Raw genomic sequence first — 12,320 nt, 5'->3', positions numbered from 1 at the left:
CAAAGAAGATGCGTTTTATGGTGGGAGGATATGTAATGAGTTGTTTGCATGAAAATGTCAATGTTTAGGTAAATTTCAAGACCCCACAACCATCTAACACTTTTTATCCATTAACACTAACTGAACCTATTAAATATCTCTGAAAATGTATTATTTGAAAAATAAAGAAGCAAAGACATCTAAAAATATCTGATTTTGTACGTGAAGGATTATGGCTATATGCTTAAAGCCTATTTGAAAGAGTGACTTAAGCTTGGTGGGAGAGGCATGTGGAAGCTGCCTCCCTCAACTGTACGTGCTTGGGGTGGGAGAGAGCTGGGGTTGGGAGTGGTCATTTGTTGAAGGCCTAAAAGGTGTTACTTACTCTTATTTATTTCTTAAGACAAAGAAATGCCACTGCTTTTCTCTACATCAGAAATCACACATTGTTGGTTGCTATAGTCAGAGAGACCTTGGGAAATAAGATTTTAATGAAATACTTGTATAAATGAGGGACGTTAATGTGAAACAGAAAAACAAGACTTTCACTTTCACTCAAGTGTGTTTCCAGGTGCTCACTTCTAGGGATTTCAGAACCTCTGTTGAGGTTTTTGTGGTATTAGTACCCTAAAGTTTGTTCTGAATTTTTTCTATGACTTAATTAATTATGAATATAAAGGGTATCTTTAATTAATTATGTTTGAAAAGCAAGAATTCTGACAATTGCTAATGTAATTTTAATTGTAGCCTATTGAAAGTTTTTTCCTATTCATATGTATTATGATTTCATATTCATTCATTGAATTTGCAGGTGATGGAGAGGTAATTGAACAAATTATAAGCCTACAAACCAATGACAATGGTGAACAAAGCCCAGAGTCCAGTGTTCTTGATGGAATGATAAGACAATTGCAGCAGCAGCAAGATCAGAGAATGGGAGCAGGTCAGGATGCTGCTCCAAGTGGACTTTCAAATGGGGAAGAAACGCCCCGAAGAGGTAATAAATATATGAGAGATATTTTACCTTAATATGGCTGGATTGAAATTGAAGAATAAATGAAGTCATTGTCCCCTACATGCAGTGTAAAAAACCTTAAGCAATGTACGCTTACAACTTGAGTAGTAGTCTGGAGGTAGCTTTATTAGGTGTAAGGTTGATGGACTAACAAATGGACATTTGAATTTCAAGTACTATGAAAGGCTATTGAAATCTTTTTGCTCTAAAATAAGAGTATTTACAAAATTACATTAAAGAACAAAGTGTTTTCTAAAGGAAACACTAGGTTTCCTTTTCTTTATAATCCTTAAAAAACTGAATTGAGTAGAGCCCTGTTTCTTCCTGAATCAGGAAGCTTGAAGTGAGTTTTCAGGGCAAAGTACTTGATATTGCAATGTAGTAATAATTATATTAGTGGAAATAATCTAGAAGAGATGGGTGATTGTTATGCAACTGAAAACTCACTCTGGAAAAGCTAAAACCTTGTGGAAGATAAGAGAAGATTTGAGAGGCTGTAAAATGCTATAAAATTTCCTGTCTCTTTATCGCTCAGTGCTGTGTTCTGAACAGTTTCTTCAGTTCTTTCTGCCCTTTCACTCTTGATCTTCCTTTCATCTAATCTGCCTCGTAACTAGGCTTTAGATTTTTTTTATTATTATTTGTTTTTTATTTTGGCTGCATGGCTTGTGGGATCTTTTTTGTTTGTTTTTAATTTCTTTTTGGCTGCGTTGGGTCTTCATTGCTATGCACAGGCTTTCTCTAGTTGCGGTGAGTGGGGGCTACTCTTCGTTGTGGTGCGCGGGCTTCTCATTGTGGTGACTTCTCTTGTGGAGCACGGGCTCTAGGCACGTGGGCTTCAGTAGTTGCGGCATGCAGGCTCAGTAGTTGCGGCTCATGGGCTCGAGAGCGCAGGCTCAGTAGTAGGCGCACGGGCTTAGTTGCTCTGTGGCATGTGGGATCTTCCCGGACCAGGGATCGAACCCATGTCCCCTGCATTAGCAGGTGGATTCTTAACCACTGTGCCACCAGGAAATCCCGGCTTGTGTAGTTCCCCAACCGGGGATCGAACCCAGGCCCTCGGCAATGAAAGTAGGGAGTCGTAATCACTGGACCGCCAGGGAACTCGCAGTGCTTTAGATTTTTATTTGCAGCGACTGTTAGGTCTACAAGTTTTATTTTTTTCTCTTTAAAATATGACTTTAAAATTAGTGCCTTATACTTTAAGTTTTACTTCTTTTATATATTTAACTGTTTTGGATTCTAGCAGCACAGAATTGGGTCTATCAAAACTTTGTTCTTGACATACTCTTATTGTTCGTTTACACATGCTCCTCTTTGGTTTGTTTTAAATCATGATAATAATCTACATCTTTTTATGTGGTCCTGTCCTGTTTCCCTATCCCAAGATAACAACTATTCTGAATCTCATGTTGATTATTCGCCTTTTAAAAAATAGATTTGACACTCTTAAATGTATGAATAAAAAGCATTTGTTTTTAAACTTTATCCAAAGGTTTGTAAAGGTTAACTTTATCAAAAGGTTTATAAAGGTTTATAAAAGGTTTATAAAGGGACTTAATTTTTTTCACATAGTGCTGTATATTTAAGATTGCTCAGTTGTCGCATTGGATTAATTTTGACTATTGTGTACTCTGTTGTATATCTGATTTTATTAATTCATTCTCTTGATGGGCTTTTGGGTAGTTTTGAGATTTTGCTAATCTCAAACAGAAATGCTGTTAACAGTCTTGTATGGGTCTCGTATACACTTGAAAGAATTTCTTTCTCTCTGTTATGTTTTTTTTCTAAATTTTAGAGTAAGATGTGAACTTTATCCCTTAGGCTTCTTTCTGTATCTTCCAAGAACAGGAACATTCTTTTATATGATCATAATACAATGATCACAGTCAACAGACTTTACCATACTACACAATGTACAGAGTCTACAGTACTGCTCTCTGATGTACAATCTTCACATTTCCCCACTTGTCCCAAAATTGTCCTTCATGGCTTTTTAAAATTTTAGGGTTTAATCAAGCCTTGGTCCATGTGCTTAACTATTGCGTCTCTTTTAATTTAGAACAGTTCCCTCATGGCACTGGTACTTTTGAAGAGTTCAGGCCTGTTGTTTCACAGAATTTCCCTCAATTTGAATTTGTCTGATTATCTCATAATTGGATTCAGGTTAAACATTTTAGGTAAGAATACTGCATAGTTGCTGTGTTCTTCTCAGTGCATCAGAGCAAGAGGCACAAGATATGTATGCATTTTTCTGCACCTTGCTTTTTTCCCTTAAGAGCATATTCTAGAAATCACTCTCTTTCCATTCACAGAGCTTGTCTTCATTCCTTTTTATAGCCTCATAGTACTCCACTGTGTGGAATAACCAGTCTTTGTAATTAATCTGTTTATGGCCACTTAAGTTATTTTTCATGCTTGCTATTACAAGTAATGTTGTGATACATAACATATATTTTCTTCAAATTGTTGGAGAATAATACTATGACTTGGGCAGTCAAATTTAGAATTTAGGGCTTCCCTGGTGGCGCAGTGGTTAAGAATCTGCCTGCCAACGTAGGGGACATGGGTTCGAGCCCTGGTCCGGGAAGATCCCACATGCCACGGAGCAACTAAGCCTATGTGCCACAACTACTGAGCCTGTGCTCTATAGCCCACCAGTCACAACTACGGAGCCCACGTGCCACAACTACTGAAGCCCATGTGCCTAGAGCCCGAGCTCCGCAACAAGAGAAGCCACCGCAATGAGAAGTCTGCCCACCACAATGAAGAGTAGCCCCCACTTGCTGCAACTAGAGAAAGCCCGCGCACAGCAACGAACACCCAGCGCAACCAAAAAAAAAAAAAAATTTAGTATTTATTTTTAGTTCTCAATTCAAAAAGTGTTTCTTAAACATCAATATATTTTAATATAAATTTTGGATTAATAGCAGGGGCATTTAATGTCATTTTTAATAGATGGAGTATAATATGTTGTGTAGGGCAAATTGGTTCACATTTGATTGGTGAACAGAATGTTGTACATAGAAGAATGCAGAGGTTTGTTCACTCATATTTGAGTTTTACCCTAAGCAAGGAGAGCTGGCATATTTGGAGTAAAATTTAATAGCCTCCCATAGGAAAGGATATAGCCCCCAGTTTTTTTTGTTGCATTAGTAGCAGGATCCCCTTCACCCTGTGGTTCAAGAAAACAAGTACTTTGCCTGGGATTCCCTCCACATCCACCCAGGGTGGTCTCCATCCTTTGTGACTTACAGCTCTTGGGAGGTTGCCCTGCCTCCTGTGTCTACCTGATCAGCTCTGCATAGGCTCAGGGCTTGATGTGGTCTGCATTGCCCTGTTACCCACTCTCCTAGCTCCAATTCAGGTGCTGCCAGCATTTCCCCACTTGACATTTTTGTGAATTTTAATAATGGGCTCTGGCAGCTTGCCTGCTTGAGTGGCTTAGATTATCTCTTTCGGTCACAAATAATGTTTGTTGTTAGAGCTCTTATTATAAAGCCACCACAGTTTGAAGCATCTATTTGCAGTGCTAATTTTTCCAGAAAGATGTGTTTTTAGTTTGCAGTTTTGAGGAAGGCAAGGTTTTTAGGACTGCAAATATAACATTATTATAGAAAATGCGTGAACGTTAAATTTCAGAAAGTCTAATAAAAATGGAAATTGAGGTTAATAGTTATGTTAATGTTTGTTCTGCAGTCTAAATTTTTTTTAAAGAGATCTTTATTTATTTATTTATTTTGGCTGTGTTGGGTCTTTGTTGCTGTGTGCGGGCTTTCTCTAGTTGTGGCGAGCGGGAGCTACTCTTCATTGCGGTGCATGGGCCTCTCATTGTGATGGCTTCTCTTGTTGCAGAGCACGGGCTCTAGGTGCGCGGGCTTCAGTAGTTGTGGCGTGCGGGCTCAGTAGTTGTGGCTCGCGGGCTTACTTGCTCCACAGCATGTGGGATCTTCCCGGACCAGGGCTTGAACCCGTGTCCCCTGCACTGGCAGGCGGATTCTTAACCACTGCGCCACCAGGCAAGTCCCCATGTAGCCTACATTTTGATCTCAGTCACATTAAGATTCTTCTTTCCAAAGTTTTTTCAGTAGATCTTTTTTTTTTTGGTTTGTATGTTAGTAGGAGGAATGTATATGCATATTAGATTGAAGTTTGTTTTGTAATCATTCTTGACAATTCTTCCCTAGGTTTTAGAAGACTAAGCTTAGACATCCAGTCCCCTCCAAATATTGGTCTGCGTCGTAGTGGACAAGTGGAAGGTGTTCGTCAAATGCACCAGAATGCTCCACGTAGTCAGATGGCTACAGAGCGTGACCTGCAGGCTTGGAAGCGAAGAGTGGTTGTACCAGAGGTACCACTAGGCATATTTAGGTTTGTTTTAGGATATCTATTAATATTGTTTATATCTTTGAAAATATATCTATATGGTTATTTACACATATTTTAATCATTAGTGGTATAAATAATCATATACATATATTTTAGTAATGGGTTGGGATGTATTTTAATTGTTGTAGGAAAATGTCAAAATTGTTCTCTAACTCCATAACCAATCTTGTTTCATCTATACAAACACCCCCCTGTTCTCCCTTCAGTATTATTTTGGAAGATATTCCAGACATAATATCATTTTGTCTAAAAGTATGTCAGTATGTAATTTCTAAGGATAAGGAATTGTCTTAAAATATAACTATAATGCCATTGTCATATCTTAAAAAACAAACAATTCCTCAGTAGAACCAAATAGCCAGTGTTTAAATTTCCAGTTGTTCCAAATGTCATATTTTTAGTTTTTTGCAAGACTATTTCATAAGTGGTAAAATTCCATCAGAAGGCACATAATATCTTTTTCTTTATTTCTTTTCTTTTCTTTTTTTTTTTTTTTTGTGATGCTAGCAGGAACTGATACTCACTGCCCAGGTTCATTAATTTATTAGGGATTATAAAATAGTGATGTTTCAGCTCTGAAGTCTTTATTATCTTGGATACTTCCAAATAAAAATTTACCCACATCTACTATTTGATTATCCAGTAGTAAAGTTTGTATATAAAAAACAGGATAGCTGCCTGCTCATTTTGCTTTATTTACCTTCAAAATAAAGATTTATTTCTTTATATTCTCCTGCAGTGGCCAATTTGTGTGTTTGTGTTTTTCACTGTATTAATTACACTGCTGTGATTTAGCTTATTTCTAATGTCCTTATTAATGTTTAAATTTTTTTATCTCTGGCCAGGAGGAGCTTCTTCAGGTTGGCTCCTGAGTCCTTTTGAAATGATGTAGTAGCCTTGCGTAGCATCTTTGCTGTCAGGCATGGCAGGGTGTTACAGGTTCTTCTTGTAAATTTCTTGACCTAGACTTAGGATTAGTCTTTTCTCTTAAGCGGCCCTATTTTCTTTTAGTGAGAAATGGTATTTCATAAGTATAGTGTGGATCGTAGGGTTTTCCTTGTACTGAATTGTAATGTACTGATTTTCAAGTTATCAAAATGGAGGCAGCAAATACTGTTTTTCATTGATATCTAAAATGTTTCAGTATTCTGTCATGTTTGTGTCTCATAATAACTAATACCTTGAAGGTAATTTTGTAAAAGTTTTCATGTGTTTAGCTAGAAGAGTCAGTTGATTGGTGGAGTAATATTGGATAATACTTATATTTCATACAGTGAATTTAAGGATCTTTATAAGTATACGATAAACTAGTGAAAAGCAAAATCTGGAATTGGGATGAGAAATAACAGAAAATCACCGTCGTGTATGCAGCATGCTATAATTAAGCCTTAAAATTATGTCTGAGATGCATGGTCATCAGAACTGAAAGTGTCATTTTAGGATACTTTTTGTTGTCAAAATCAAGGGAAGCAAATAGGTATCGGGAGTGAAAGTCCTGAAGAATAGTTCCTTCAACGATCATTTATTTTCTTAACATAAAGGAAGACTGGAAGTAGTTTAAGGCTAGAATCATGGTTCCCCAGTTAATCAGGGACTCAGGCTCCTCTCTTTCTGATATCCATCTTAAGAGTGTGGCTTCCAGTCTTAAAGTCACCTCAAGGTCCAAGATAGCTGGACTTTATAATAGCTATCACATATTGCATCTGTGATAGAGGTTGAGATTTAGGCCAGAAGAAGGAAGAGACGGCAGAAGGCGGCAAAAAGGACATTTCTAGTTGAAGGAATTTCATTTAAGCAGACTTAATGGTCCCACATGACATGTCTCCTCATAACTCATTGACCAGAATGTCCTCATATGGCCATACTTAGCTACAGAGGAGGCAAGGTAATACAGTCTCTATTTAGAGCAGCAAAGAGCCTAGATGAAAATTGAGATTTTGCTTCTAAGGAAGAAAGAAGAATGGATTTTGTGAGTCAGCTAGCTGCTGCAGTATAATTTTCCCAAAGAAGAGCATAGCTCTTTCTAGAACTCTGTTCTAAAATACACTTGAGTTTTTATGAAGGAGATGCTGAGTGATACAGTAGAATCCTTTAGAGAATGGATTTGCAATCTTGGAAAATCATGGGTACATTTTGAGTAGCTAACACGAGAGATTCTGTTTGAGTTGGTCCTCATAGGACCAATCAAAATATAAATGAATGAATATTTCTGTGTTAAATATGAAAAATAGGACCTCCTAGCTGCCTCTGAGATTTTGGTTATATTAAATTTCTAGAAAAGTATAGTTTGCCTTAAGTTTTGTTATAACTTTAGGAATTTTCTGTATTAATTAAAAAAATACTTAAGTTATGATTCCCAGAATCGTAATGATTAGTTTTTTTCTCCTTATATCCTTTATTTATCAGCAACTAATATAACTGGGTACTTAAATTTGTAGGAAGTTAGAAGACTTCAGAATAGAGAAAGGTGAAGAAGAAAGAAATCTTTATGTAATTGGAAGAAAGAGGAAGACTCTCCATCTTTCACAAAAGGTAACCTAAATTCCATTTCCTTAGGAATAAACAAATTAGAAATTAAACTGAAATTTATAGTTTTCTTTTTGATCAGTGAGAATATTAGTAATATTAGTCTTCTGTTTGGGATTTAAAATAGTAGACATAAAGTTGTACAGGTGTTAGGAAAAGTGGCTTGAAACTTGCTGAAAGTAGCCTAATGCCTAACAGTGATGAAGGATTCTAGAAAATTATTGTTGGGATTTCCCTGGCGGTCCAGTGGTTAAGACCCTGAGCTCCCAATGCAGGGGGCACGGGTTTGATCCCTGGTCAGGGAACTAAGATCCCACATGCCTCACGGCACGGCCTAAAAAAAAAGTTATTGTCTAATAACCACTAGAACATTGCCAGCCCATCAAAAACATTTTGTATCCATTCCCAATCACTACTCTCTCCTTTCTCCTGCAGGTAACCAACTGTTTGACTTCTAAAGATGCTGGTTAGCTTTGTCTGTTTCTGATGTTTTCCAAATCATGCATTTATAAAAAAATCTTAGGTGTCACAATGGTTTGCAACAAAGCCCAACCCTACCTGAGAAAATCTTATTCCTTAGTGTTTAATTTCTTGACCATCATATGTGAAGCATTAACAAGTTAATGGAATTGACACAAAATGTATGCACGATCAGTGCTACAAAACTATGGTGAAAATGGTTGTGTTTGCAAGATATTCTCTCAGTTGATCATTCAGTTTTGTAGCCATGTTGTGAGAAATGGCCTGTGCATGCCTGTCTGCCGCATTAACTGTCTTGATGCATGGTGTTTTTGTTTATGACTTGGGCTTTGAGAATTAAATAAAAATAGTTTCTATCTTATTATTTAATTTAAAAATAATTCAAATCGATTACGTCAAGTACTGAAAAGAAAAAAATGTTGACTATCTTCAGCTATAGTTAGGATATTTTCTCATGATAAAAAACCTTCAAAGTTAAATTTACTAAAATTTTTAAGAAATTAATTTTTTCATTTGTTTTATTTTTGCTGGAAAAGTTTTGGAAGATTTTTAAAAATTTGATTACTGTGCTGTTATGTATTCAGAAATTTCTAATTTGGATATGTAATTTGATAAATTACAATCTGTGTAATTAAATTACATCAAAAGTTATTCAAGAAAGTCATAAAGTTAAATGCAGAGAGCTTTAAAAATTTCAATTTAGCTTTTGTCTTAAAAATATTATCTATTTTATAGCTACTTTATTTATTTTATTTTATTTTTGGCTGTGTTGGGTCTTCGGTTCATGCGAGGGCTTTCTCTAGTTGAGGCAAGCGGGGGCCACTCTTCATCGCGGTGCGGGGACCGCTCTTCATCGCGGTGCGCGGGCCTCTCACTATCGCGGCCCCTCCCGCCGCGGGGCACAGGCTCCAGACGCGCAGGCTCAGTAGTTGTGGCTCACGGGCCCAGCCGCTCCGTGGCATGTGGGATCTTCCCAGACCAGGGCTCGAACCCGTGTCCCCTGCATTAGCAGGCAGATTCTCAACCACTGCGCCACCAGGGAAGCCCAAAAATATTATCTATTTTAAACCCTGTATTGGATAAGAAGGCTAAGCCTTACACTTAATCTGTTTATGTACAAAGTACAGATATACTACATAAGTGTTTATGTACTGTATGTATGTCTGTGGTATTACAATTCGAGGGAGTAAATTAGGAGAAAGTCAAGTTTCCTGTAAGGTAGTGGTAATGTAAAAAAAAAGGATAAGAAACACTGATCTAAATGGAATCATATAGTATGTATATGTAATCTTTTGTATCTGGCTTGCATTTGCCCTTGTGAGATTTATCTTTGCTGTGAGTAGTTGAAGTTCATTTGTTTTCACTGTTGGATTATTCCCTTAATGAGAATGTTGCTGTTTAATCTATTCTTAAAGGACGTTTGGGTTGTTTTCATATTAGGAATATGAATTAGGAATAGTATGTTAGGAACAATATTGCTTTCAACATTTTGTACATATTTCTTGGTATCCGTCTGTGTATTTCTTTTGAGTATATGCACTGGAGTGAAATTATTGGAGCATAGAATATGTGTATATTCAACTTTAGTAGTTAATGCCACATGTGGTTTCAAAACGATTGCACTCTTGCTTATAGTGAGATAAGTATTAAAGTCTCACTATGTTTGTAGATTTCTTTGTTTCTACTTACTTTGCTTTGTGTGGTTTGAAGCTATGTTATTTGGTGTGTACAAATTTAGAATTTCCCTTTTTCCTACTGAATTGAACCTTTTACCGTTATGAACTTATCTCTAGTAATGCTTTATTCTTCAAATTCTTGTATATGAATGTAGCTGTGCTACCTTTCTTTTGGCTAATGTTTGCATAGTACATGTTTTTATCCTTTACTTCCTGTCTTTCCCTTTTATTTTGTCTTTTTTTTTTTTAATAAATTTATTTTTGGCTGCTTTGGTTCTTTGTTGCTGTGCGCTGCTTTCTCTAGTTGCAGCGAGCAGGGGCTACTCTTTGTTGCGGTGCGCAGGCTTCTCACTGCGGTGGCTTCTCTTGTTGCGGAGCACAGGCTCTAGGTGCGCAGGCTTCAGTAGTTGTGGCACACGGGCTCAGTAGTTGTGGCTCGCGGGCTCTAGAGTACAGGCTCAGTAGTTGTGGCGCACGGGCTTAGTTGCTCCGCGGCATGTGGGGTCTTCCCGGACCAGGGCTCGAAGCCGTGTCCCCTGCACTGGCAGGCGGATTCTTAACCACGGCGCCACCAGGGAAGCCCTATTTTCTGTCTTTTTTGTTTTTAGGCTGTTTCTTGCTGTTCTGAATTTTTTTATGACCGAATATATTCCATTTAGTTAGTTCTCTTCAGCTGTGTGTATCCTGCTAATAACCTTGTATTCTTAGTTTTAGTTATTGTATTTTTCTGTTCAGAATTTTCCAGAGTTTTCAGTTTTCTGCTGAAGTTCTCATTATTTTAATTCCTTGAAAATCAGCCCTGGTTATTTAAAAAACCCATTTCTGGTAATTTCATTATTTCAGTATCTTGTTTGCCTGTTAATCTGTTTGCATTCTGTGTTGATTTTTTTCTCATTTTTTTACAATCACATTTTCTTTGTTGCGTGTGTTTTTGATTGAATGTTAAATGTTAGAGATGGTTTGAAGCCTATGATAACATTTCTTCTCCAGAGAAGGTTTTAATTTGCTTCTGGTAGGCTGCTAGGGCCACTCTCAAACCTGTATCACCTTTACCCAGACAAGGATGGGCTTTTAGTTCCTTGGGATTACTGTTTATCTGTAGTTTACCTATAGGTCTAGATTATAGCCCTATGGGCTAACAGCTGAAGCTTGAGGTGTTTGCCTGTACTTAGGAGACTCCGAGTTGTAATTTTTGTTAGCATGACTCAAGAGTTTAGTCTGTCAGTTTTTTGCTTACCTGCTAAACCTTTCAGCTTCCTCTTCCAGAGTGAAATTCTAGGGTTCTTTTTTATTGCTTGTATCCTTTTTTGTGTATTGGTCCTGTAAATCTTCATAGCCTTGTTAGGTATATAGGGCCCTCAAACCGTTTTTTTAAAAAGATATATTTTGACAGATTTTCTTGTTCTTCTCAGTGGTAGTTTTGGTCCATCTGAATATACATATTATTAGTCATGAAATTCATTAATAGGAGTTTTTGCTTTAACAAAAAAAGTACTGACAAATTAAGGAAAAATGAGCTGTATTAAAATCAGCCAGGATATATTGTTCAGGATATGTTGAAATGATAAAACATCCCGATGATTATCAAACAGATGGCACTAACGTGAAAATTGATTTGTATATCAGTTCTGGGAATATGTACTTTCACTGAGTGATCTCGCATACGTGACTTTGGTGTTTGAGGAATAGCATGTGCCCTCCCCCCGCCCCCCCCCGCCCCACCGCCGTTTCAATCTAGCTATTTTATTTGGCTGATTTTAAAAGATTATTTAATTATTTTGTTTTAATTTTTAAAAAAGATACTTAAAAAATTCAAGCACAACTGAAAAGTACTGACAACAAATCATCCAAAAAGTTAAAACCTGGAAATAACTAGGATTGATATTTGAGGATCATTTCAGATATTTCTCTATACCTGTGTATTCACACAGTGATATATTCCTTAAGGTTGGTTACTGCATCATAATATATGAATATATATTTTCACTTCTAAGATATATATTTTAAAGTGATTTCTTTTTTGGATTATAGTTATTATTATCTAATTTATGGTAAGCCAATTAACTTATGGTTTAGTTTGGAAAATGATGATCTAATGTGCCTAAATTTAGCCATGTCTTCTAAATATCTTAAAAGTAACAAAAACCAATCTTGGTTAACAGTATGTGGCAAAAATACCCATTCAAGAATATTTTATTTTTTGAACTATTATTATTATTATTTTTGCCTTAAATCCTTTTGGGATTAGATAGAAT

General features: G+C 36.7%; 1 protein-coding gene across 3 annotated transcripts in view; it reads left to right on the top strand.

The window, feature by feature from the left end:
* BRWD1 (bromodomain and WD repeat domain containing 1) overlaps positions 1-12,320 on the top strand; it is a 128,003-nt gene that overhangs the window by 59,675 nt on the left and 56,008 nt on the right. For all 3 annotated transcript variants that reach the window (XM_059921577.1, XM_059921576.1, XM_059921574.1), the window contains 3 exons: positions 791-976; positions 5,182-5,365; positions 7,822-7,915. In XM_059921577.1, the coding sequence (XP_059777560.1) occupies positions 791-976; positions 5,182-5,365; positions 7,822-7,915 (464 nt within the window). The remainder of the gene's footprint in view (positions 1-790; positions 977-5,181; positions 5,366-7,821; positions 7,916-12,320) is intronic.

The sequence above is a fragment of the Balaenoptera ricei genome, chromosome 4 (assembly GCF_028023285.1).
Source record: "Balaenoptera ricei isolate mBalRic1 chromosome 4, mBalRic1.hap2, whole genome shotgun sequence".
NCBI classification, from domain to species: domain Eukaryota; kingdom Metazoa; phylum Chordata; class Mammalia; order Artiodactyla; family Balaenopteridae; genus Balaenoptera; species Balaenoptera ricei.
This window is presented reverse-complemented; position numbering and strand designations above follow the sequence as displayed.